Consider the following 27,962-nt stretch of genomic DNA (forward strand, 5'->3'; position numbering starts at 1 on the left):
AGGAGTTTGAGACCAGCCTGATCACCATGGTGAAACCCCGTGTCTACTAAAGATACAACATTAGCCAGGCGTGATGGCACATGCCTGTAATCCCAGTTACTTGGGAGGTTGAGGCAGGAGAATCACTTGAACCCGGGAGGCGGAGGTTGCAGTGAGCCGATAGCGCGCCATTGCGCTCCAGTCTAGGCAACAACAGGAGCAAAACTCTTGTCTCAAAAAAAAAAAAAAAAAAGATGGATGGCATAACACAACAAACACTGATGCACCCACCACCCAGTCCAAGAAATAAAACACTGCAAAACAACAGTGGAAGCCACAAGGCACCAGCCCCAAGGCAGCCATTCCCAATCACATCCCCCCTCTTCCCATCAGAGGCAACCACCACCTAGAAACCAGAGCTCATCACCCCCTTGCATCTCTTCCCCTCCTGACACAGTATATATCCTTGTGATCTGTAGCACTATTTTACATGATCTTCTTAACCTTTCTATAAATGGTATCATTCTGAACAGAATCAGTCTGTAACTTATTTCTTGCTCAATTTTATGTTTGTGAGAGTAATCCACATTGACACCTATAGCTCTAGTTCCTTTGTTTACTACCACATAATATGCCATTATATGAATATACTACATAGTTGGCCAAAAACACTGCTTGATGTTTCATATGCCATGTAGTGCCTACTATTTTCCATACCACTATGGAAAATGTGCCAGCCATTTCCATAACATTCTCCAGAATCCTCACAGCCACTAATGAGGAAGGTAAGATTCCCATTGAAGATGAGGAATGAGAAGACCAAAGAGGAACTGGGATGTGGTATAACTTGTCCAGTACATGTGAGCAGCAGGCTCCTGCTTCAAGTTCAAGCCCATCCAAGTCTAAAGCCATGCTCCTGACAATATGCCCTGTAACCCATATAGGGCTTTACAGTCATCTGAGAAAAATCTGAAACATGACGCTCTATTTTCTTTGTTAACAAATATCCTACAGGAAATTCACCTGACATGGGGACAGTCCATGTATACACTGAGGAAGAGCCTCTACCTTTGGCAAAGGTCTTCCACTGGGGTCATTCCCATGTTTATACAGGCGCAAAGTAAGCCTGAGTAGGACTGCAACCCTGGCTGGCTTCCTTCGGGGAAACAGGCTGTCTGCACCCACTTACAGACAGGACAGAGGAGCCCGAGAGAACATGGGAATCAGATCCTGCTTGAATTGGCAAAAGCTGAGTCGACAAAGCTCTGAGAACATCTCCGGGGGCAGCTCCAGCTGTTAGCAGCTCTGGGGATCTGAGGAACAGTCCTGTGCTCATAAGGCCAAGAGCCTGCCTACTCTGCTCTCCGCGTGGCCAGCTTTGAGAGTGCTTTCATACATCCCAGCCCAACCCTGCTGCCCTGGAGAAAGCCGAGCCTGCAGCGCGGAAGAGGAGTGAGAGAGAAGGGGGAGGTTCACAGGAACCAGGCAGGGAGCACAGCCTGGAGAAAGGATACTGGGCTCCAGGCCTGGGCCCAGATCCCTCTATGTGCTCGAAGCAGGTGGACCCCTCGGAGGTGACAGAGTCTAGCCCGCTAAGGACTCCCAAGGAAAGGGGAGGCCTCTCAGCACCAGGACTCCTCACTCTACTCTCCTGCTTCTGCATTATTTTTCCCATTATGTCTCTTCGCTGGAGGATTAAAAGAGCCTCAAAGAGCAAGGCCTAACTGGCTGAAGTGACCCCCTCCCACCTCTCCTGGACAAAACAAGGAGAAAGAAAAGAGGGTCTGCCACTTACTGGCTGTGTGACCTTAGCTGGAGCATCCCTGCCCACTCTCGGAGGAAATGTAGTGGAATATCTCTAAGGGCCCTGCCATTTCTGACTCTTTTTGTCTATAGTGCTAAATGCTCTGTGGCTCACGTCTGGAATCCCAGGAAGATGGGTGGGGAGGATGGTTTGAGCCCAGGAGTTCGAGACTAGCCTGAGCAACATAGCGAGACCCCCATCTCCACACACACACACACACACACACACACAAAACCATTTTTTAAATTAGCCACGCGTGGGCCTGCACCTGTGGTCCCGGCTACTTGGGAGGCTCAGGTGGGAGGCTCAGGTGGGAGGATCACTTGAGCCCAGGCATGAGGCTGCAGTTAGCTGAGATCACACCACTGCACTCCAGTCTGCACAACAGAGCGAGATCCTATGGCAAAAAGAACAAATAAAATAAAATAAATGTACTAACATTTACTGAGCAGTTTAGAGTATAATTAGTTTAATCTCAACACCCCATGATATAGATACTACTGCTATCTCATTTTAGAGGACGCTGAAGGGCAGAGCGGTTAACCGATGTACCAAGGTCCTAGCAGAGTTCTAAAGGAGGCCCCTGTGGCAGAAGCCTACGGTTATGAATGCTTGGGAGGGCTGCACCGGACATCCACGGGATGCTGGGGGTGAGAAGACACTAGAGAGGGGTCAGAGGGAAGGAGCAGAGGGAGATAATGGGTCAAAGTGTCTGAGGAAGGAGACCGGGCTGGGTAGCCCCAGCCACACGGGCCTAAGCCCAGGTGGAGGGGAGGAGATAGGAACGAGGACGGGATGTGGAGAAGTGGGGAAAGGCAGGCCGACGTTGGCAGGGTGCGAGGAGGCCTTGGAGAAAGGAGGGTGGATGGGGCAGGCCCCCAGGGGAGGCAGGGAGCGCCGACAGAAGAGCCCAGGCGCTTGCAGGGCGCGAGTTCCCACCTCAAGCACCGTGGCGGCTCCCGCGCTACGCACCTGGAAGTGCGCAGGCTGCTCCGCCGCCTCGTCGGCGCGCTGGTAGCTAAAGCAGGCTTCCGCTATGTCCAGGCGGCCGAGGGGCAGCGGGTCGTGGGGTTTCTTGAAGTAGCAGAGGCAGCAGCGGCGCCCGTCCAACACGAACCGACGGCTGCGGTAGCCACGCAGTCGCGCTGGTTCCCGCGCAGTACCCGCCCCGGGCTCTGCAGCCTCCCCATCGCCGTCGCTGCCCTCCTCTGCCCGGGCTTCGGCCCCGGTATGGCTGCCTGCGCGCCAACCGTTTGTTCCCCGGCCCCCGCGCCTTCGCGCTGCGGCTGCTGCGCTCCCTGCCCCCGCGGCGCCCCCTTCCCGCCGCCCCGCTCCTCCCTCAGGCGCTCAAAGTGGCCTGGAAGTTGTAGAACGCCCCCCTCCAAGCCCGTTGGCAGTTGTCCTCGCCCGCTGGCCGTTGCCCCCGCCCGCTGGCCGTTGCCCCCGCGACGCCCCGGAAGCCAGGTCCTGCCTCCCGCACCTGCCAAGTCCCCACCCTGCCGGAGTCTCGCTCTGTCGCCCAGGCTGGAGTGTAGTGGAGCCATCTCGGCTCACTGCAACCTCCGCCTCTCGGGTTCAAGCAATTCTCCCTCCTCAGCCTCCCGAGTACTTGGGATTACAGGCGCCCGCCACCTCGCCCGGCTACTTTTTGTATTTTTAATAGAGACGTGGTTTCGCCGTGTTGGTCAGGCAGGTCTCAAGCTCCTGACCTCAAGTGATCTGCTTGCCTTGGTCTCCGAAAGTGCTGGGATTACAGGCGTGAGCTACCGCGTCCGGCCCAAAAGCCTTTTTTGGATGAGAAGGACTCACTCAGCTTCGTCCTGAAGAGCAAGTGGGCTGGGGAAGAGGAGAGTATGAATGTGAGTCCAAGAGCAAGTTTTGCACTTTTTTCTTCAAAGAATGTCACCGTCTGAAGAATGCGATTGGAAGACACACACATACACACACACACACACACATACGCAGCCGGTTCTCTACAGGATTAGAAAAAACTTGCGCGAATCAATCTGCGTAGTTAAAAACAAATACGAAATGAGCGAGAAAGCACATAGCAGTCAAATCTCGCCACCACATAAACAGGTTAAGTTTGGAAGCACAGCCCCTAGCATTCGGTGCTGCTTAGCATCTCCGACTTCCGGCGTCCTCCGTTGCTAAGGTGACCAGAGGCGCGTCCTAACGCTCCGCCCAACAAACCATAGAGTACCGGAAAAAGCTCGAGCAGAGGGGTCGGAAAGGGAAAACAACGACGGCTGCGGCGTGGTTGGTGGTGAGATGACGACCTTAGTGCTGGATAATGGAGCTTACAACGCCAAAATCGGTTACAGCCATGCAAATGTGTCGTAAGTGCTTTCTTTCTCCGAGGGACAAGATATATACGCCTAGTGGTTTCATGTGCTACGTTTCATCTCCGGACATCAATGAACTGCAGACACCCCCGCGCGGCCCTGACTTAGCCAGAGGGATTCCCTGGTTGGAGCTGGGTGGGTGGTTGTGATGCTTTGAATTGAAATTGATTTTGGTTTTAGTTTTGGGCTGCGAGGCCCCGGAAGTGGGATATATGTTTTATTTCGTAACAGGAAATAGCCAAGGAAAATAGGCTTATAAAGATGCGTTCCTGACAGAAGGGTCCGTAAAGTTCATCATCAGCCTTTGGAAACTGTGGGCACGGTGTTTGGGTGTATGCGGATTTTCCTGGGTACAAGATTATAGGTTTCATTAGATTCTCAAAGGGTTCTATGACCCTCCAAAAGTCTAAAAATCACGGTCTTAGGATCTAGAGGCTTTGAAGACTTTGGCCTACTGGCCGACCTAGTTGGTAAGGTCAATTAAACAGAAGTACTATTAATACAATGGCATTCATAACATGTATAGTCATAAAATATATGTTTGAATAAGCAAACCTAAAGACACGCCTTTCCTTTATCAAATTAACAGAGCATTAAAAAAATTATTTCCTTCCTCCTTTCCTTCTTTTTCATTTCTTTTGAAAGAGAAATGAAAGAGGGAAATCAAACTGAGTAGGAGTGTAAATTGTTACAGTCTTTCTGGAAAACGTTTTGGCAATGTGTATCATTATCATTGTCACCGAGGCTGGAGTGCAGTGGTGCGATCTCAGCTCACTGCAGCCTGAATTCAAGTGATTCTCCCGCCTCAGCCTCCAGAGTAGCTGGGATTATAGGCGTGCACCACCACTCCCGGCGAATTTTTTGTATTTTTATTAGAGACGGGGTTTCATCATGTTGGCCAGGCCGGTCTCGAGCCCCTGGCCTCAAGCAGTCTACCCGCGTTGGCCTCCCAAAGTGCTGGTATTAGGGGCGTGAGCCACCACACTCAGCTGACAAAGCAATTTTTTTTTTTTTTTGGAGGGGGAGTCTGGCTCTCTTGTCCAGGCTGGAGTGCAGTGGCACGATCTCGGCTCGCTGCAACCTCTGCCTCCCGGGTTCAAGCCATTCTCATGCCTCAGCCTCCCAAGTAGCTGGGACTACAGTTGCGCACCACCACGCCTGGCTAAGTTTTGTATTTTTAGTAGAGACGGGGGTTTCACCATATTGGCCATGCTGGTCTGGAATTCCTGACCTCGTGATCTGCCTGCTTCGGCCTCCTAAAGTGCTGGGATTACAGCTGTGAGCCACCGCGCCCGGCCATGACACAGCAATTCTGTTATTACCTAGAGAATTAATTAGAAGTGCTTTGTATTATTCATAGTCATCGTATACAGGCAGCCAAAAAATGGGAAGCAAGCTAAATAATCAGGAATAGCATATTGGCTAAATACACCAAAATACAACCTGAGACTGATAACAAATTCAGCTTCTTAAAATTATGTCTTCAAAGAACATTAAACATGTAGAGAAAATGCTGACAGTATTATAAGTGAAATAAGCAGGTGTAAAACATTTTTTTACAGTATTATCCCAGTGTCATCTCGTATACACATACAGACACATTTGTATGCATACATGTGTGTATAATTAATAATGGCTCTATCTGTCTTCCAAACCAGATTGTAAGCTCATGGCAAGCAGCAAGAGGCCCAGGTGGGTGGATCACGAGGTTAGGAGATCCAGAGCATCATGGCTAACACGGCGAAACCCTGTCTCTACTAAAAATACAAAAATTAGCCGGGCGTAGTGGCAGGCGCCTGTAGTCCCAGCTACCTGGGAGGCTGAGGCAGGAGAATGGCGTGGGCCTGGGAGGCGGAGCTTGCAGTGAGCCGAGATCACGTCACTGCACTCCAGCCTGGGGCGACAAAGCGAGACTCGGTCTCAAAAAAAAAAAAAAAAAGTTGCTACTTCTGTACCCTGTAGCAGCAGCAGTCTCCAACCTTTTTGGCACCAAGGACTGGTTTCGTGGAAGACAATTTTAACGTGTGGTTGGGGGTATGAGTGCGGGCGATGGTTTTGAAATGAAACTATTCTCAGGTATTAGATTCTCACAAAAAAAGTGCACAAACTATATCCCTTGCATGCACAGTTCAAAATAGGGTTCCTGCTCCTATGAGAATCTAATGCTATGGCTGATCTGACAGGAAGTGCAATTTAGGTGTTAATGCTTACGGCCCCACCCTCCTTCCCCACCCTGGTGCTCACCTCTTGCTATGAAGGCTTGGTTCCCAACAGACCACAGACAGGTACCGGACCACAAGCCCTGCGGTTGGGGATCCCTGCCCTATAGCATCTTGCTGATTGAAGATCTTTGGCTTCATGGGAACTTAATTTATTTTATTTTTTTGAGACAGAGTCTTGCTCTGTCGCCCAGGCTGGAGTGCAGTGGCACAATCTCTGCTCACTGCAACCTCCGCCTCCTGGGTTCAAGCAATTCTCCTGCCTCAGCCTCCCCAGTAGGTGGGATTACAGGTATGCACCACCATGCCCAGCTAATTTTTATATTTTTTAGTAGAGATGGGGTTTTACCATGTTGGCCAGGCTGGTCTTAAACTCCTGATCTCATGATCCGCCCGCCTCCGCCTTCCAAAGTGCTGGGATTACATGCTGTAAGCCACTGCTCCCGGCTGGAAACTTAATTTTTATGGCCATAATTTTTAACTTGTGAATCTTTTTTTTTTTTTTTTTTTTTTTTTGAGACGGAGTCTCGCTCTGTCGTCCAGGCTGGAATGCAGTGGCGTGATCTTGGCTTACTGCAAGCTCTGCCTCCCGGGTTCACGCCATTCTCCTGCCTCAGCCTTCCAAGTAGCTGGAACTACAGGCGCCCGCCACCAGGCTGGCTAGTTTTTTGTATTTTTAGTAGAGACAGGGTTTCACCGTGTTAGCCAGGATGGTCTCGATCTCCTGACCTCGTGATCTGCCTGTCTCGGCCTCCCAAAGTGCTGGGATTACAGGCATGAGGCACCGCGCCCAGCCTAACTTGTGAATCTTTAATCCAAATGGTATTAAGACTTTCTGTGTTAAAGCCAGAAAGACTAGGACCTTTACCAAAGCACTGGCTTTCGCCTCTGCAGTGGCAGAAGCAATACTTACCTGTAAGGATTTCTTGAGGATTATTAGAGAAAGAAAGGATCCAGTATAGAACTTGTTACATACTGAACTTTAAAAAAAAAATGGGGGAGGGGCATTTTTGTGTTATTATTATTATAAAATAGAGACAGGGCCTTGTTCTGTCCACCCAGGCTGGAATGCAGTAGTGGGATCACAGTTCATTGCAGCTGCAGACTCCTGCGTTCAAGCAATCCTCCTGCCTCAGCCTTCCTCTGGAAGACAGGAATATAGATGCTCATCACCATGCCTGCCTGATTCGTATTTTTCTCTTTCTGTTTTATTTTATTATTAGTTTTGAGACTGAGTTTTGCCCCATCGCCAAGGCTGGAGTGCAGGGGTGCAATCTCAGACCACTGCAACCTCCATCTCTCAGGTTCAAGTGATTCTCATGCCTCAGCCTCCTTAGTGGCTGGGACTACAGGCATGTGCCACCATGCCTGGCTAATTTTTGTTTTTTTTAGTAGAGATGGAGTTTCACCCTGTTGGCCAGGCTGGTCTCGAACTCCTGACCTCAAGTGATCCATCCGCCTTTGCCTCCCAAAGTGCTGGGATTACAGGCGTGAGCCACCATGGCCGGCCTTATTTTTTATTTTTGTAGAGACAGGTTCTGGCTATGTTGTCTAGGCTGGTCTTGAACTCCTGGTCTCAAGCAATCATCCTGCTCCCAAAGTGCTGGGATTATAGGCATGAGCCCCCACTCCCAGCCTTTGGTATTATTTTAAGACAGAATGAGAAACACTGGATATACCAATCTTAGGATACACTAATCTTTTGGCATCAAGAGTGGTGGTGAAGTAAAAATGTTTTTAGGAACTAAATATTTAGGGGATAATTATTTGTTTCCTTGTTTCTAGGGTTATTCCTAATTGTCAGTTCCGGTCAAAAACAGCACGTCTTAAAACTTTTACTGCCAACCAGATAGATGAAATAAAAGACCCTTCTGGACTCTTTTACATCCTTCCTTTTCAAAAGGTAATCCAATTAATTATGTTTCATTTCTAGCATTGTAGACCTAAATTTAAAGATAATTTTAATTGTATATAAAAGGCTGTGTGTAACTTAAATTTTAACTACAACCTAATTAAACCCAAATTAAAATTTAATTGTTTGGGTAAAAATAAACGACCATTATTTAGTTACTTATTGTGAGTACTGATTTTTACTTACATTAAATCTAAGTGGTATGCACACATTAATTTAAGAAAATAAGTATAGGGAGGCAACTGTATATATTGGTGTGTCTTTTGAACCTCTGACATTTTAGTTATTGCTTATTTGTGAGTTTGTTTTTTAACTTTTTAAAGGAGAAAAACATACTAACATAATCGGTTTGAAATTCATACAGCAGTATACCTATGTAGTAAACCTGCACGTTCTGCACATGTATCCCAGAATTTAAAGTATAATAAAAAAATTTTTTTTAATTAAAAAAAAGAAATTCATACAGCATTACACTGGAAATGGTAACCATAGATAGAAATCAGTGATTTGGAATCTGATTTTTAAAAATTATTCAAATATTTATAATCTGATTTTTAAAAATTATTCAAATATTCTTGATAGTTAAATTTATAAAAACGTTTTTTAGGGCTACTTGGTGAATTGGGATGTTCAGAGACAAGTTTGGGATTACCTTTTTGGAAAAGAAATGTATCAGGTAACAAATTAGAGTATGTATTCAAATTCTATTTCCATGTTTAATTGTAATGAAAAATTAGAATTTACATTTTAAGATTTATAAACTTATGAATATGTTCTCAGCACATATTTATTATTTAAAATAAATAATAAATGCAAGTGAATAAAATTTCCATGTTGAAGTAGAGGTTGAGTAAAGATAGTCTGTATGAAACTCAAAATTTTACTTCAGATTTCTGTTATTAGATCAATTCACTATATCATCTTAATTTTCACAATAAAACGTTTTTGCTTACATATCTAAATACATGAATATTACAAGAGGATTTTGTGTTTTTAATGTCTGTAATGTGATTATAGGTATAAGGAGAAAATGTTCAAGTTTTAATACTTCTCAAGAATGTGTGTGAGAGAATTACATAAACTTGAATATCTTAAGCATCTTGCCCTTTTCCTTTTTTTTTTTAATTTAAAACATCTGCAGGCCAAGCGCGGTGGCTCATGGCTGTAATCCCGGCACTTTGGGAGGCTGAGGCGGGTGGATCACTTGAGGTCGGGAGTTTGAGACCAGCCTGGCCAACTGGTGAAACCCCGTCTCTACTAAAAATACAAAAATTAGTCAGGCATGTTGGCACACACCTGTAGTCCTACCTACTTGGGAGGCTGAGGCAGGAGAATTGCTTGAACCTGGAAGGTGGAGGTTGCAGTGAGCCAAGATTGCACTACTGGATTCCAGCCTGGGTAAGACTATGTCTCAATAAATAAATAAATACATAAATAAAACATCTGCAAGTTTTTTTTTATTGTGATTTTCTTTTCTTTTTAATAGACGTGGGGTTTCACCATGTTGCCCAGGCTGATCTCAAACTCCTGGGCTCAAGCAATCTGCCCAGGTGTGAGCTACCGCACCAGCCCCATCTTCTCTTGTTTTGTCTTTGTCTTGTTCTGTCCTTTTTTTTTTCTTTTTTTTTTTTTTTGAGGGGGAGTCTTGCTCTGTTGCCCAGGCTGCAGTGCAGTGGCATGATCTCGGCTCACTGCAACTTCTGCCTCCTGGGTTCAAGTGATTCTCCTGCCTTGGCCTCCTGAGTAGCTGGGATTACAGGCACACGCCACCACACCTGGCTCTTTTTTTTTTTTTTTTTTTTTTGTATTTTTAGTAGAGATGGGGTTTCACCATGTTGGCCAGGCTGGTCTAGAACTCCTGACCTCAGGTGATCTGCCTGCCTCAGCCTCCCAAAGTCCTGGGATTACAAGCTGAGCCATCGTGTCTGACCTTGTTTTCCTTTCATTTGGAAACATAACAGCCCCAATATTTGTTGTATCGTTCATTAATGTTTCTATAATTGTCTTTAAACAATTTTATGGTAACATTTTCTTTCATTTTTTAGAGACAGAGTCTTGCTCTGTTGCACAATCATGGCTCACTGCAGCCTCAATTTCCCAGGCTGAAGCAATTAGCCTACCTTATCCTTCTAAGTAGCCAGGACTACAGGCATGCACCGCCATGCCCTGTTAATTTTTATTTATTATTATTTTTTTTTTTTAGTAGAGGTGGGGTCTTGCTATGTTTCCCAGGCTGGTCTCATATTTGTAGCCTCAAGCAATCCTTCCACGTCAGCCTCCCAAAGTGCTGGGATTACAGGTATGAGCCACTGTGCCAGGCTGGTAACATTTTATTAATGCTACCTCTAACAGAAGTAAAATTGCATAATAGTTGAGTACATGGATTCTGTAACTAGACTCTCTGGATTCAAATCTTACCTATGTCATTAAATAGCTCTATGAACTTGGTCACTTATTTAACTTTTCTGTGCCTCAGTTTGCTCATCTATTAAATGGGGATAGTAATAAGACTTATCATGATTATTGTGAGGATTAAATAAATTTGTTTGTACATGTAAAACAAGTGTTAATTATCATTACAAATTATGAAACATTTTGGAATGTTTTCTCCTATAGGTTGATTTTTTAGATACTAATATTATTATCACTGAACCATACTTTAACTTCACTTCAATTCAAGAATCAATGAATGAAATTCTATTTGAAGAATACCAGTTTCAAGCAGTATTAAGAGTAAATGGTGAGTTCAAGTTTTCACTGAAATTGAGTTATATGACTATGGATATGAATAGGGTAATACTCATAAAGTCCCAAAATATTAAGTGGCATTCTTGGCTAGCACAGTGGCTAACACCTGTAACCCCATCAGTTTGGGAGGCTGAGGCGAGTAGATCACTTGAGTTTAGGATTTGAGATCAGCCTGGGCAGCATGGTGAAACCCTGTCTCTACAAAAAAATAGAAAAATTAGTTGGGCATGGTGACACGCACCTGTAGTCCCAGCTACTTAGGAAGCTGAGGCAGGAGGATCATTTGAGCCTGGGAGGTTGAAGCCGCAGTGAGCTATGATCGTGCCAGCCTGGGTGACAGAGTGAGATCCTGTCTCCAAAAAAAAAAGAAATTGAATTATGTGAAGCTTGAATATGGATATGAACCAAGTAAAGAAACTCTTAAAGTTCCAGAATACTATGTGGCATTTTTTAGATTTGAAGGAAATAAGACTTGGATTTTTCTTTTTCTTTTTTTTTTTTTCTGAGACGGGGTTTTGGTCTTGTTTCCCAGGCTGGTGTGCGATGGAGCGATCTCTGCTCACCCTCCACCTCCTGGGTTCAAGCGATTCTCCTGCCTCAGCCTCCCAAGTAGCTGGGATTACAGGCGTTCGCCACCATGCCTGGCTAATTTTGTATTTTTAGTAGAGATGGAGTTTAACCGTGTTGGTCAGGCTGGTCTTGAACTCCTGATCTCAAGTGATCCACCCACCTTGCCCTCCCAAAATGCTGGGATTACAGGCATGAGCCACTGCGCAAGTTTTGGAATCTTAAAACTAAATGGACCCTTAGAGATTATATAGTCAGACATCTCTCATTTTATCTTTTTACTAATATTTTTTCTAATGAAGTTACTGGCCACATATTTCTTATTTCTGAAAGATTCTGAGGTAGTTATCTTTCCTGTCATTTATGTGTTTGCAATTATTATTGTTTGTTTGTTTGTTTGTTTTTGTTAAGTCAGGGTCTTGCTCTGTTGCCCAGGCTAGAGTGTGGTGGCACGAACATGGCTCACTGTAGCCTCCACCTCCTGGGCTCGAGGGATCCTCCCGCCTCAGCCTCCCAAGTAGCTGGGACCACAGGTATGTGCTGCCACATCTGGCTGATTTATTTATTTTTTGTAGAGACAGGGTCTCATTTTGTTGCCTAGGCTGGTCTCGAACTCCTGGACTGAAGTCATCTTCCTGCCTTGGCCTCCCAAAGTGCTGGGATTATTGGCATAAGCCACGGCTCCAGGCCGAATTCTTATTGTTTGAAATAATGTTAGTAGCTCAGGCTGCCAGTGTGAGGGAGAACAATCTGTAAATATCATCTAGAAGCAAGTTTATTACAGGCTTAGATTACATGACATGGTTGGGTACAATGAAAGTATTTAAATATTTAACTTTCAGAATTTAAGTCCATATAAGCAGCAGTATGGGCAGTGGTTAAGGGCACAATCTCAACCAGGTGCAGTGGCTCATGCATGTAATCCCAGAACTTTGGGAGGCCAAGGCAGCAGGACCACTTTAGGCTAGGTGGTCAACATAGTGAGACTCCATCTCTACAAAAGAAAAATTAAAAAATTAACCAGGCATGGTGGTGCATGTGTACAGTCCCAGCTACTGGAGAGGCTGAGGCAAGAGGATCACTTGAGCCCAGGAGGTGGAGGTTGCAGTGTGCCATGATCGTTACCACGGGGAAGGTGCTACTGGCATCTCATGGGTAGAGGCCAAGATGCTGTTAAACATCCTACAATGCATAGGAAAGCCCTCTACAACAAGGAGTTATCCAACCCCCAATGTCAATAGTTCTGAGGTCTCAACCTACTGCCTAGGTTTGAATCCTGGCTCTGGTACTTCCTAACTGTGTGACTTTGAGCACATTAATTTACTTCTCTGAGCTTCAGGTTCCTCATCTGTAAAATGGAATTGTTTTGAGTATTAACACACACACTTATTATACAGATTTTAGAATAGAGTCTGGCATGTAATAAATGATCAGTAAAAATGAGCTGCTGTTGTAGTAATTGTTTTAAACTATGGAGTGAATATTTACCTTTAAAAACGGATACCAAATTTTTATTATGTTTACCATGTAAGTGTGGTGTTTTAAAGTATAAACACAATAAAGATCTTTTGACAGTTATGAATAGTATTATAAATTAACATTTTTCTTGTAATAAAGGGAACATTTTTGTCTTAGTGCTTGTCTTTGTTTCCTACCTTTTTAATTGCTTTAAATTAGTGTTATATTTTTGTTCACTTTTTTATCTTTTTTTAAATAGCTGGGGCTCTCAGTGCACATAGGTATTTCCGAGATAATCCTTCCGAATTATGCTGTATCATTGTTGATAGTGGATATTCCTTTACACATATAGTTCCTTATTGTAGAAGTAAAAAGAAAAAAGAAGCAATTATTCGGTGAGTTGCATTTAATTTTCATGTTGTTTCTAAAGATTAAACAGAATGATATGTGCGATAATTAAATTTGAGTTCTCCCCTTTCAGGATAAATGTGGGAGGAAAACTCTTAACCAATCATCTAAAGGAGATCATATCTTACAGGTGATGCTTAGCTTTGATTCTTTGGGAGCATGGGGCTCTGGGAGGAACCTTTTACAGTAATTTAAGATTATTCCTTACTTTTAAGGCCAGGCATTGTGACTCACGCCTGTAATCCCAGCACATTGGGAGGCCGAGGTGGGTGCATCACTTGAGGCCAGGAGTTCGAGACCAGCCTGGGCAACCTGGTGAAACCCCACTTCTACTAAAAATACAAAAATTAGCCAGGTATGGTGATACACACCTGTAATCCCAGCTACTCGGGAGGCTGAGGCATGAGAATCATTTGAACCAGGAGGTGGAGGTTGCAGTGAGCCGAGATCGCGCCACTTCACTCCAGCCTGGGTGACAAAGTGAGACTTTCTCTCTCTCAAAAAAAAAAAAAAAATTGTAAATGTTGTACATTAACATAACTTATGCTACTATTTTTAATTTTATTGTGTTTAACACATAAGTAGAATTCTTAAATCTCAATTTCTTGTTACATTAACTTTGGATGGTATCATGCCATCAGGATCCCTTTGCTCCCCTACGTGCCCTACTCCTTTGTATTTGCTCCCTGACTGTGTCGCTGACCCCTGGCAACCACTGATTGGCTTTCCATCGCTATATGTTTGTTATCTGAAGAATGTTAGTTTCTTTTTGTTTGTTTTCTTTTTACAATTTTATTATTACTATTATTGTTATTTGAGGCAGGGTCTCACAGTGTTGCCCATGCTGGTCTCAAACTCCTGGGCTCAAAAGATCTCCCATCTCAGCCTCCCTTAGTAGCTGGGATTACTGACCTGCACTTCGCGCCCCTGAGCTTGGCAAGAATGTTACAGTCTCAGATAACTAGAAGGAGGATATTGAGTGTTACCAATACACAAAAATGGATAAGTGTTGAAGATGATGAATATTCTAGTTATCCTGATCTGATGCACTGTGTGGGTTTCTTTTTGATTTTGAGACAGGGTCTTTGTCATCCAGGCTGGAGTGCAGTGGTGTGTTCATTACTCACTGCATCCGCAACTCCTTGGCTCAAGAAATTATCCTGCCTCAGCCTCCCAAGTAGCTGGGACCAGAGGCATGTGCTACCACACCTGGCTAATTTTTGTATTTTTTTTGTAGAAACAGGTTCTCACTATGTTGCCCAAGCTGGCCTTAAACTCGTGGGTTTAAGCTGTCCTCCTGCCTCAGCCTTCCAAAGTGCTGGGATTACAGGCGTAGCCACAGCTCCCAGCAAAACATCACTGTGTACCTGAGAAATATGTACAATTATTACATGTCAGCTTAAAATATATATATATATGTTTTAAAGATACTGGTGGGAGAATGAATACTGGGATGGCCACACCCAGTCATGCCATACATTTAGCCATTTTTTCATTAAAAATAATTATGGCCAGGTGCAGTGGCTCGCATCTGTAATCCCAGCACTTTGGGAGGTGGAAAAGTTTTTGTTTATTTTTAAACATCTTTATTTCTATAGTAAGCCAATGTTTAAGCTTCACCCTCCGTCAAACATTTATTGAACAGCTTGTATGTGCTTGGTACTGTGTGCCAACTCAGCAATACTTAATATAATCAGAAAAGAAAGTGCATAGAGTTAAGGCATTGTAGCAAGATTCTATTCAGAATGGTTTGCGGGGGAATGTTTGATCTTTAGTTAGATAAACCCCACTTAACATCTTTGTTTTCAGTTTCCTTACCTATAAACTAGACTAATACCTACCCTCAGAGGAATAGTGTGGAAATTAATGGAAGTGACAGTATTCCATAAAGTTAAAATTATTTTACACATTCAAGAATTTAAAATTTCAAAAAATCAGTTACCTGAAAATTTAATTCCAGAAAAAAATTTCAGATAATTATAAATTATGTTTAATTGTTTCTGCTTCAAATTTTACAACTTTTATTTCTGTTAGGCAGCTACATGTTATGGATGAAACACATGTGATTAATCAAGTGAAAGAAGATGTATGCTATGTGTCTCAGGATTTTTATAGAGACATGGATATTGCAAAGTATGTATAATGACAATCTAAGAATTGGAAAGTAGATTGTTAGGGGATGTTACACATAATTAGAATATTTCATAAATCTCAATTTTGTTTTCCAGGTTGAAAGGAGAAGAAAATACAGTAATGATAGACTATGTCTTGCCTGACTTCAGTACAATTAAAAAGGGCTTTTGTAAGGTAATTTTTAAAAACCATCAATGGTTGGTTGCTGCGGCTCCTGTCTATAATCCCAGCACTTGGGGAGGCTAAGGTGGGAGTTAAGAGACTGGCCTGGGCAACAAAGCAAGCCCCTGTCTCTATTATAAAATTAAAAAAAAAAAATCAGTGGTATTTCAAGTGATCACCTCAGTTAGATTTGAAAAGAATTTCATTTAGGCCAGCCACCGTGGCTCACACCTGTAATCCCAGCACTTTGGGAGGCTGAAGCAGGTGGATCACTAGGTCAGGAGTTCAAAACCAGCCTGGCCAACATAGTGAAACCCCGTCTCTACTAAAAATACAAAAAAAATTAGCCAGGTGTGGTAGCAGGTGCCTGTAGTCCCAGCTACTTGGGAGGCTGAGGCAGGAGAATCACTTGAACCTGGGAGGTGGAGGTTGCAGTGAGCTGAGATCACACCATTGCACTCCAGCCTGGGTAACACAGCGAGACTCTGTCTCAAAAAAAAAAAAAAAAAAAAAAAAAAAAAAGAAATTCACATCCAGCTGGGATTGGCAGGGCCTTAGAGAGTTGCTTTTCTTTTGTTTGTTTTGTTTTTTTGGTTTTTTTTGAGACAACATCTCACTCTGTCACCCAGGCTAGAGTGCAATGGTGCGATCACAGCACTCACTATAGCCTTTACCTCCCAGGCCCAAGTGATCTTCCTGTCTCAGCCTCCAGAGTTGCTGCGATTGCAGGCATGTGCCACCACACCTGGTTCATATTTGTATTTTTTGTAGAGGTGGGGTCCTACAGTGTTGCCTAGGCTGACCTTGAACTCCTGGGCTCAAATGATCCTCCTGCCTTGGCTCCTAGGTGTTGGGATTACAGGCGTGAGCCACAGCTCCTCGGGCCTTCGAGAGTTGTTGATTACTACCTTCCTGCTGGCCATTTCACCCGGCAAAAGTGAAATTTGATTAATAAATTTCTTAGTAAATTTATTTAGAAAAAGAACTATCAGCCAAAAGATAGCACATAGGGCAAATCTGGAGATAAACAGTATCATTATGTATATTATGGCTAACCCATTTTTGTTTACTTAAAAATTTGTTTAAATTGAGTTAGAAATTGGTTATTTTCCTATTGTGAAAATTATTGACATAGCTGACCTAGGGCCAAATTCTACTTCTGTTTGGTCTGGTATGATTAGATTAGAAAAGGGCAAAATCCAATGGCATTTCAAAGTGTTGAGAAGCAGTTTATCATGGATGTCAAAATAATTTCTATTTATCTTTTATCAGCTCAGATAAAATTACTTCTGTGTTTAGGTAAATGTGAAGTTTGCATTTCTGGTTACCAACCTGATGAGGACTGTTGGGAAGTTAAAAATCTTTGGTCAGAAACATAAGCACATTTGTACAAGGAGACATTTATGATAATATTCATTGCAGTGTACTTTAAAATAATGAAAAATTGAGACCTGCCTAAATATCCACTAATGGAAGGAGATTAATTTTTGATATGTTCGTATAGTAAAATAATAAGCAGTAGTGAAATCAAGTAGAGCTTATATAAACAGCATGGACAAATCTCAGAAATCTGATTTTCACAGAAAAGCACATTTTAGAAAGCTATGTACACTTTTAGTCTATGCAGAATAATTATGTTCTCTTTTTGGTGAGAATAATAATGTGTTATTAAGGTATACTTAAATATGAAGTAAAAGTATAAAAAACTATGTATGTGAATGATAAAATACTAAATTAGGGGACCGTCAGCTTATCTGTAAAGTTACATTAAGCTGGTTGGTGAATACATGGGTTTTATATAATTATTTATACTTAGTATGCCTGAAAACAAAAGTGAATTTTTTTGGGCCAGATTATTGAGGTGAAGTATGAATCAGAGTTCAGAGACTACTTGGGGCCTTATAAAACTGAAATCATCCTTTTATGTTCTTAGAAACAGATCCTTATGGCTGTGTGTGGTGGCACACACCTACCTGTAATCCCAGCATTTTGGGAGGCTGAAGTGGGAGGATTGTTTGAGACCAGCCTCAGCAACAAAGTGAGACGCTGTCTCTACAAAAAAAAAAAAAAAAAAAAAAAAAAAAAATTAAAATTAGCTGGGCATGGTGTCACACACCTGTAGTTCTAGCTACTCAGGAGGCCGAGGTGGGAGGATTGCTTGTGCCCATGAATTTGAGGTTACAGTGAACTATGATCATTTCACTGCACTCCAGAGCTGGGCAACAGAGCCAGATCCTGTCTCTTTAAAAACAAAAGAAACAGAAAACAAAAAGTGAAACAGATCCTTATGAAAGGACCTAGGCTGGCTTTCAGAAATGGGAATTGAGATAGATGATGGGATAAGGTTGCCTGGGCATGTATCAGGTAGAGAGAAACTGGAAGCCCAAGTCCTGGCTAAGATACGGAAGGTGTATTTTTTTTCTTCTTCACAAGACAAGAAAAACTGCCCCAAACATTTAAATACCAAACCTCTTTCTTACTAGGCACATTTGATTATTGTCGTATTTTATAGCTGATACCTTGTGGAAATTTTATGGTACTCTGTAGGGTTAATAGGGGTAAAGTAATCCTGATTTTTACAGAGATGGATCTGAGTAAAGTCTCAGTGATTTCCAGTCTCCTCAAATCTGACTGATCATTGGAATCTATTGGGGCACTTCAAAACAAAACAAAACCTGTATCCGTGTTCTCAGTTCCTCTTCCTAGAATTGCCTGTTTCATAAGTTTGAAAACTTAAAACCTCTTCCAGATGATTGGATAGTCAACTAGGAAATCTTTCTTTTTAGAAAAACTCTCCCTCCCTGCAAATTACAACCTATTTGTTTATTGGACATTTTCTTCTAAACTCTGCCAGTTTCTTCCTTGCCAACTCATAAGCCGTGTTTTCTCAAGTGAGTACCTTATGCAATAAGCCAGTAGAGGTGTGGTTATTCTCCCAGTTGACCATTACTTTACTCATCTTTAGAAAAGGCAGAAGCCATACAAGGTTTTTTATTGGCCTTTGACCTTGTGAACAGAATCTGGTTATGGACTGTGTGGGCTTCATTTACTCAGGATACACTCTGTTGCTGATTCTCATATATAATGTGTATTTTAATAGCAGATGAGTGGACAAAGTCATTTGGAACTGGGCTTTTGGCAGATGATACAGTGTTACCGCAAATGTTTATTGTAGAAAGAATGGTTTAATCTTTGTCAATTTCGTTAAAATGTACACCTTATTCAGAGTCTGTGTTAAATCATCTTAATAATTTTTTAAAGATTTAGAAACAGTTATATTTTATATATTGGAATTTTTTATATTGTTTTGATTTTAATACTTGATTGAAATAAATATTTATTTGAGAGCCTTTATTCCTAGGGTTTTGTTAACACTTGAATTTTGATAGTTTCAAGAATATTTTTAAGTAGCTGGGGGAAGTTACATACTTGATTTTCTAGCACTAATGGTAGTAACAATAGCAATAAAAATAGGCCTGTAATATCATTACAGATAACAACCAATAGAAATTCCAGTTTTCTTTCTTATCAGAAAGAGGAAGCCTACTAATGTATAATGAATTTGACTGACCTAAATTGAGAAAATCGTCCTCATCATGGATTACCACTTTCTGCAGAGCCAGTATAACATAACACTGATCATTTCTTTAATTGTACTGGAACTAACTTTTTGTTTGTTTTGAGATGGAGTCTCGTTCTATAGCCCAGGCTGGAGCACAGTGGTGTGATCACAGCTCACTGCAGCTTTGACCTCTCAGGCTCAAGTGATCCTCCCACCTTAGCCTCCCAAGTAGCTGGGACCACAGATGGTCACCACCACGCCTAAGTTTTTAAAAAGTTATTTGTAGAGACGAGGTACCACGTTCATCTATGTTGCCCAGGCTAGCCTCAACTCCTGGGCCCAAATGATCCTCCCGCTTTGGCCTCCAAAGTGCTGGGTTATAGGCGTGAGCCAGTGTGCCCAGGCTCCAGATTACTTGTTAATGGTTAATGGCTTTAGTGCTAACATTTAACAAGGATGTCTAGTTCTGGCTCTCTCCCCTAGTTAGTCATTTAATCTAGAATAAGTCACATGATCCTCTTCTGTCAATCAGGGCTATAAACTAGATAACCTCTAATGTTTTGTCAACTGAAATTCCTAAGTCTGCAACTATCTCAGGTTATTTTGAATGTTGACAAAATGAGTTATATCCCTTAAACTCAAGTCAGTGAATGGCTGGAATTTAATGAATTTGTAAATTCATAGAAAATATTTTCCATTCTGCTTGAGAAGGAAGAATACTTTTATGAGGCATAATATTCTTCTCTTTGTTACTATATAACTATTTTGGGTTAAAAGTGATTTATAGTTTCTGGGTTAAAAGTGATTTATAGTTTTCTGTTCTTCTTGGAGTATTTGTGAATACTGTATAATTTTCAGGATTTTTTTTATTTTAGAATAATGTTTTGAGCATGGAATTCCCAAATGATCAAAATCTAACCATTTATATCCAGATTATGAGTGGTAGTATAGTGGAAGGAATATTTTGTATGTGCTTTGGATTATGATATGAATAACCTTGAACAAGTAATGTAGCCTTGCAGAGCCCAATTGCATCATTAATTTAAAAGGAAAATATGCCCGTGTTACAGGGTTATATGAGAGTTCATTGGGATAATGTATGTAATATGTTTAATGAATGACATGTTGCTGTCTTGCTTACTATTATTCAAGAATTCATGGAGTATCTACTGTGTGCCAGGTACTTTTTTATGATAGTTAGTGGATATGTGATGGTGAACAATATAAGCTATGAAGGATAATATAGGGTGATAGAGAATAGTGAAGGATCTTTTTATTTGGGAAGCAGAGAAAACCTCTCAGGAAGCTGAAATCTGAATAGAGAGTAGATGGCTGATTATATTAAGGGACCTATCCTTTTATGGGAGGACAACTGCATTTATAAGTCAAATGAAATGAGTGTCTTTACCTGAATCTAGGAAAGCTGATGGTTGTAAAATTGAGAGGGACCATTATTTTAATGATTTAGAATATTGTGGAAGGAGATTATTTTTGCAGCCCCCTCCGCACTACAGCTCACAGATTGGGTGGGTTAGCAGAAAATAAATAACAAGAAAATATGAGTCATGGTTGTTTAAAGTTTGTTATATATAGGCCTTATATAAAGTTAGCATTATAAGGTAAGTTCAAGGATAAGGACCATGGACTTGCTTACATCATTTGGAAACTAATTTTGAATAGAGATTGAATACATATTAAAGAAATGTAGAGATGTAGGCTCTTTCCAGAAGGGAAAGGGGGAATCCTAATAGAGCCACATATCCAGTAAACACCTAAATTAGGGGAGTGAAAGTAGACAGTACTAGAAACACAAGACATAGTAAATGTTTTTTATTTAGAATGTGTTCTTTGTTCCCTAGAAACTAGAATCATTGTACCATTATAGGTAGATTATGAAGTCCTCTCTTGTCTCTCCTCCTTTTTTTCTTTGTATTTTAATTTTTTTTCTGTTTTTTAAGAGATGGGGGTCTCGCTATGTTTCCCAGGCTGTCTTGAACTCCTGGGCTCAAGTGATCCATCCGCCTTGACCTCCCAAAGTGCTGGGATTACAGGTGTGAGCCAGGGCACCTGGCCCTCTTTGTATTTTAAAGTGTGTGGAATAAAGCTGCCAAATTGTCTTTGAAGGAACAGCCATATTAGCGTCAGTAATTATTTAGTTGTGTTTTGTGTGATTTTGGCAACAGTAAAGGCAGCCACACATTCTTCTAAATTTTGAGAATCCTGAAACTTCCAAGAACATTATTAATATATTATTATTAATATATTATTGCATATTACTAATTATTAGTCATGTGAGCTAGATAATATAACTTAAACTTTTAATCTTCTTTGTCTTTAAGCCAAGGGAAGAGATGGTGTTGAGTGGAAAATACAAATCTGGGGAACAAATTCTTCGTTTGGCCAATGAGAGATTTGCTGTTCCAGAAATACTCTTTAATCCTTCTGATATAGGCATTCAAGAAATGGGAATTCCAGAAGCTATTGTCTATTCAATTCAAAATCTACCTGAAGGTACATAAATAGAGTAAAATACTAAAGAATTATAATTGTTTTAAAAACATCATAAGCCCTGTGAACCCTGTTTCCTCTAAATAATTTCAGACAAATTGGTGAGTCTGTTTTATTTGCAGAGATTTGTAGATCCCATAATGCATTTACATAATTCTTGATTCATCTTTGATTATAAGTTTTTTTCTTTTCTTTTATCTTTTTTTGTGATTATAAATTCGATAGAGGAAAAATCATTATGGTCCATTTAAACTTGAAGAAATGTATCTCTCCATGAGCATTAAATTGCCATATCCATTTTAGGAAAGTTTTATTTTAACCCAGATCTGTACAGAATATAAATTTATAATGTAACAATTTAATGGTTTTCAGCTATTGGTAGACTGACTTATTCTTTCTGCTATATTTAGAGTAACATACAGGATTAATTTTAAAGAGATTGGAATATGGTGCTTCATAGTGATTTCTGGATTCTCCTGAAACATGCCTTAAGTAAATAATGTTCCAGAGTTTTAGGGTACTTTACTATCTCCCTGGTTCACAAGAAGTAGGCATTGGAGAAAATCTAGCACAGGCCATGTGCTTTCCTCTCATTAAAAAAAAAAGAAAAAGAAAAACATAATGCTATCCATACATAATTATTTCACAGCTATTTTCATATTTCACATTTTATATAAAGTTGCAGTCATGATGTGTACAACATTTTGTACTACACTGCTTTAAGGTCATGGCAGAGTGAGACTCGAGGTCAATATAAGGAAACTCTGCCCTTGTTTTACTGAACAGAAACATTAGGTGGGATGGCCCATACCTGTTAATTCCTGATGGATTTTCCGGTGGTGTTTTGAAGGCTTTTAATACTTAACATTTGCTATCATGTAACTTTAATGAGTGTTCATACTTAGATCCCTTCTTTAAACATAGTTTATGAGTGTTTTTAACTATCAAAGGTAAGTATTGCACAACATACATGTTTGCCTCAATGAGATAATGTGGAGATTTGGGCTTGTAAGTTCAAATGTCATGAAAGACCTCGTTTTCATCCTTATGGTAGCTCACAGTCTCAGCCTACAGCAAGAACCACCCCCCTTCCATTTTAGAGAAGAATAATTATAATTACCAACTGGTTTTTTTACTACAGTGTCACTCATTTATATATGGCTTACATGAGTGTACAGTAAGTAGCCAGTAGTTTACCCCCCTCACCTTAGGTTTTTCTTTTAAAGATCTATGTGGTCATTTTTCACTGTTTCATGTCTTTATTTGTATAAACTGTAACCTCATTACAAATCTTAGAATGGACCTGAAAATTTATTTGGTTTCCCACCAGTAACTGTAATCCCTAATTGCTTATCTGATCCCTCATCCACATCTTTCCAGAAAAGTAAACGTTTTCTAATGCCTTTTTTCCTTTCCTTCTCCTTTTCTTCTTTTAAAGAAATGCAGCCGCATTTTTTTAAGAACATTGTCTTGACAGGAGGAAATTCCCTTTTCCCAGGATTTAGGGATCGGGTTTACTCAGAAGTTCGATGTCTTACTCCAACAGATTATGACGTTTCTGTTGTGCTGCCTGAAAAGTAAGTGTTGTTTTGTATAGAAATGAAACATGGAAGTCCGCATGTAGAAAAGGTGGTCTGTTGACTTGAGTTTAAAACCTGGCTTTCCCACGGTGGCAGGTTCATTTCACCTGCTGAATATTCATTTTTCTTCTTTCAAAAATTGAAATGATAAACCTTACATTTCGCTAAATTAAATGGAAGTATGTAAAGTGCCAACCATAATGTTTCGTACACAATGGGTGCTCAATTAAGTATATGGGGTGATTACTCCCATGTAGTAAATCAGCCTTGGTCCTAAGAGATTTTTATAGGCAAAGCAATCAGGTTATTGTCTATATGATTTATCTGAGATGTATTATTTATTGACAGTTTCTGTCAGGAATAGAAATTGAATAATTGAACCATTGTGATAAGTTTTATCAATTCATAAATTGTTTTAGAATTTTAAAAATTCTCCTTTAAATGACTTTTATTAATGAGGTTTTTAAAATTCAAAACTGTTTTATGTCTACCCTGTACAGTGTTATATGAGAAAAAGTGCATATCATCACTTCCACTTTAGTGGTTAAAATAAACTAAGGTAGGGCCAGGCGCAGTGGCTCTCGCCTGTAATCCCAGCACTTTGGGAGGCTGAGGCAGGCAGATCACTTGAGTTCAGGAGATTGAGACCAGCCTGGGCAACATAGTGAAGCCCCGTCTCTACAAAAAATTAGCCAGATGTGCTGGTGTGCACCTGTAGTCCCAGCTACTCAGGAGGCTGAGGTAGGAGGATCATTTGAGCCCAGGAGGTGGAGGTTGGTGTGAGCTTAGATTGCACCACTGTATGGTAGCCTAGGTGACAAAGCAAGACTCTGTCTCAAAAACAAACAAACAAACCCCCCTGCAAAAAAAAACAAAAAAAGGTAGAATTTTACAGCTCTAAGGGCTTATATATCATCCTATTCTATATTCTTATTTTGTAAATAAAGAAACAAGGGCTCACGAGTTGGCAAATGCCCTATGGTGAGTTAATAGCAATGATCAGATTAAAACCCAGTTTTCTTACCTTGAGTGAGGACTTCTTACCCAAAATATATGTCTAAAAACTCACCCCTAGTGTTAGTGGCAGAGTTGCAAACAAGACCCCACATACCTGACTCTTAATTCTAGAGTTTTGTTTTAAAGCTAAAGTAGAATTTTCCAAAATCAACAAGTTAATAGAAGGCCCTCATTGGTATCACTTTCTTTTATAGCTATGAGATAAATGAATAAACAATTTAAAAATATTGGGATGATTTTTATCACCACTAATGTTCATATGTTCTTAAGAGTATAAAGCATATTGGCTTTTTCTCTTGCATGCACAGATTACAGGCCAAGGGATCCACAGAAATAGGTCTTATTATTTTATTAAATAAATTTTTATTGTGCATCTACTGCTTTTATATATGTATAAATATATGTGTATACTTATATATAAATCTATTTTTATAAAAGCTTAATGCAAATATAAATACAATAAAACATTTATTGGCCAGGTTTGGTGGCTCACACCTGTAATTCTACCACTTTGGGTGGCCAAGGTAGGGAGATGGCCTGAGTCCAGGAGTTTGAGGTTACAGTCAGTTAGGATTGCGTCACTGCACTCCAGCCTGGGCAACAGTGTTTGACCCCGTCTCTAAAAAAAAAGAAGGAAAAAAGAAAGAAAAGAAAACCTTTCTTTTTTCCTGTAGAGATGGAGTCTCACTGTTTCACCCAAGCTGGCCTCCAACTCCTGGGCTCAGTAATCTGCCTTAGCCCAGCCAAGTTGGGTTTTGGGGGGTTTTAAAAAATTTTTTCAATTTTTTTTTATTTTTTGAGATGGAGTCTCACTCTGTTGCTCAGGCTGTAGAGCAGTGGCGCAATCTTGGCTCACCACAACCTCCGCCTCCCAGGTTCAAGCGATTCTCCTGCCTCAGCCTCCCGAATAGCTGGGACTACAGGTACATGCCATCATGCCCGGCTAATTTTTGTATTTTTAGTAGAGATGGGGTTTCACCATGTTGGCCAGGCGGGTCTCAAACTCCTGACCTTGTGATCCGCCCGCCTTGGCCTCCCAAAGTGCTTAGATTACAGGTGTGAGCTACTGCGCCTGGCTTTGGGTTTTTTTTGTTTTGTTTTGTTTTGTTTTGTTTTTGAGACAGAGTCTCGCTCTGTTACCAGGCTGGAGTGCAGTGGTGTGATCACGGCTCACTGCACCCTTGACCTCTGGACTCAGGTGATCCTTTCACCACAGCCTTCCATGTAGCTGGGACTGCATGCATGAGCCACCATGCCTGGCTAATTTTTAAAATTTTTGGTAGAGATGGGATCTTGCTGTGTTGCTCAGGCTGGTCTTGAACTCCTGGGCTCAAGCAGTCCTCCCACCTCGACCTACCAAAGTGCTGGGATTACAGGTATGAGCCACCATAACCGACCTTTGTTTTAATAGAGACAAAGTCTCCCTCTGTCACTTGTGTGATCATAGCTCACTGCAACTTTGAACTGGGTCCAAGCAATCCTCCTGCCTGAGCCTCCTAAGTAGCTAGGACTACAGGTATATGCCACCACACTTAGCTAGAAAATATTGATTTAACATTTTTCTTTACCTTTTTCAGATTTGAAACTCTAAACTGGGGAAAAAGAATAGTAGAAATAGAATTGAGTCATAACACATAGTATAACCTTGGTTGTAGATAGCATAAACCAAACTAGATGTTTTACCTGCTCTAATTTTACCTATTGTCTGTGTCTTCCCACATAATTGTTTATCATACACTATGTTTTTTGTTTCATTTATTAGAGGCAACAAAGTGTAGCAGGAAAAGCACAGACTGTGAAAACAGTTCTGAGTTAAATCCTAGTTCCAGCCTAAATTCTAGTTCCAGACTTAACTTCCCTGAGCCTCATTTTTCAAATCTAGAAAGTGGGAGTAGGCTGGGTGTGGTGGCTCACGACTATAATCCCAGCACTTTGGGAGGTCGAGGTGTGTGGATCACCTGAGGTCAGGAGTTCAAGACCAGCCTGGCCAACATGGCGAAACCCCACCTCTACTAAAAATACAAAAAAAAATTAGCCATGTGTGGTGGCATGTGCCTGTAGTCCCAGCTACTTGGGAGGCTGAAGCAGGAGAAACGCTTGAACCTGGGAGGCAGAGGTTGCAGTAAGCTGAGATTGCGCCACTGCACTCCAGCCTGGGCGATAGAGTGAGGTGGGAGTAATAGCTATTTTATGAGTTGCTATGAGAATTATTGAGATGACATATCTTTGCCACATACAGAATTTAGACTCAGTATGACAGTTTTTCCTTTTAGGCATCTTTTGATCTTTTGCTTATATTCTTGTTTTTTCTTTAGAATTAGAGGGTCCATAAATTCAGGACATAGGGAAAAAGGAACATTTACTATTTTGTAGCGGTGAACAAGGTTCCTTTCCTTTTTGGGTTGCTCTACTCATATGCAATGTATGCTTATTTCTGTACCTTAAGTGATTTTCTGTTGGGTTGGGTAGAGCTTGCCACATTTTAATGGCAAAAAAAACACAAATTACTTTTGCACCAACCTAATAGTAATTTATGTTTCAGGCATTTCAGTTTTCCTGTAAAATCATCTGGGTTCATTTATACCTTTATTTTCAGCCCTATTACTTATGCCTGGGAAGGTGGAAAATTGATATCAGAGAATGATGATTTTGAAGATATGGTGGTAACAAGAGAAGATTATGAAGAAAATGGACATAGCGTCTGTGAAGAGAAATTTGATATTTAAGCAACATTTTTGAATGAAAGTTGTGACCATAAGGTTTAATTTCAAAGTTCCTTTTAAAAGAGGTTAAGGAACTGTGTTACCTTTTGTCCTAAGAAAAAGGCTTGAATTTATGTAAATACTTTGATCGATTGCTAATTTTCAAAGGCTTCTTAGGTAGGTTACTACAGTAAACTGTAACTCAGTCCACATTTTCATTTAGGAGCTAGACTACCATAACAATGCTTATGCTGTTTCCAAGGGTAGGTTATTTTTCATTAAAAGAAGAATGAATGCATTTTAAGTTTAATTCTTCGTAGCTGAAAGCACAAATTTAACGGCTTCACTGGACAGTTTTCCTTAGAAGGTAGTTTTGTGTGACTGTGACTAAAGTATTTTATTTTAAAATGTCATTCTTATTTATACATTCTAAAGTTGGAAAGACTGATCTTATATGTGTATAATGTTTATTTTGTACCTGGAGTACATTTAAAAGGGTGGAGACTAAGCTAATAAAGTTTTTTTGGCCACTACTGTGTGGGCAGAATATCTTATTTCACTCATAAAAGTACTATTTTTTTAGGATGAATGAAAAGAGATTTGAAGTTAACTCAGGGTTGTTCAAGAACTTTTTTTTTTTTTTTTTTTTTTTTTGAGACGGAGCCTTGTTCTCTCACCCAGGCTGGAGTGCAGCGGCGTGATCTTGGCTCACTGCAACCTCCGCTTCCCAGGTTCAAGCGATTCTCCTACCGCAGCCTCCCGAGTAGCTGGGATTACAGGCGTGTGCCACCACCACCACACCCGGCTAATTTTTGTATTTTTAGTAGAGACAGGGTTTCACCTTGTTGGCCAGCCTGG

The 27,962-nt window shown here is 41.1% G+C and overlaps 2 protein-coding genes across 2 annotated transcripts in view; one reads left to right on the plus strand and one right to left on the minus strand.

Annotated features, from left to right (window-relative positions):
• Positions 1 to 3,722, minus strand: part of LOC134756604 (uncharacterized) — a 25,568-nt gene extending 21,846 nt beyond the window's left edge. Inside the window, exons 1-2 of the mRNA XM_063694540.1 lie at positions 3,593 to 3,722; positions 2,723 to 3,129 (exon numbers count right to left, since the gene is read on the minus strand). Coding sequence (XP_063550610.1) covers positions 2,723 to 3,129; positions 3,593 to 3,722 — 537 coding nt within the window. The remainder of the gene's footprint in view (positions 1 to 2,722; positions 3,130 to 3,592) is intronic.
• ACTR6 (actin related protein 6) lies at positions 3,541 to 27,637 on the plus strand. Its single transcript, XM_004053736.4, has 11 exons — positions 3,541 to 4,122; positions 8,133 to 8,250; positions 8,867 to 8,935; positions 10,876 to 10,999; positions 13,292 to 13,427; positions 13,514 to 13,570; positions 15,475 to 15,573; positions 15,669 to 15,747; positions 21,637 to 21,808; positions 23,244 to 23,382; positions 26,999 to 27,637. The coding sequence occupies exons 1-11, from the start codon at positions 4,055 to 4,057 to the stop codon at positions 27,126 to 27,128; spliced, it is 1,191 nt and encodes a 396-aa protein (XP_004053784.1). The 5' UTR covers positions 3,541 to 4,054; the 3' UTR covers positions 27,129 to 27,637.
• Positions 27,638 to 27,962: the final 325 nt, after the last annotated feature.

This window comes from Gorilla gorilla, chromosome 10 (genome assembly GCF_029281585.2).
Source record: "Gorilla gorilla gorilla isolate KB3781 chromosome 10, NHGRI_mGorGor1-v2.1_pri, whole genome shotgun sequence".
NCBI classification, from domain to species: Eukaryota; Metazoa; Chordata; class Mammalia; order Primates; family Hominidae; genus Gorilla; species Gorilla gorilla.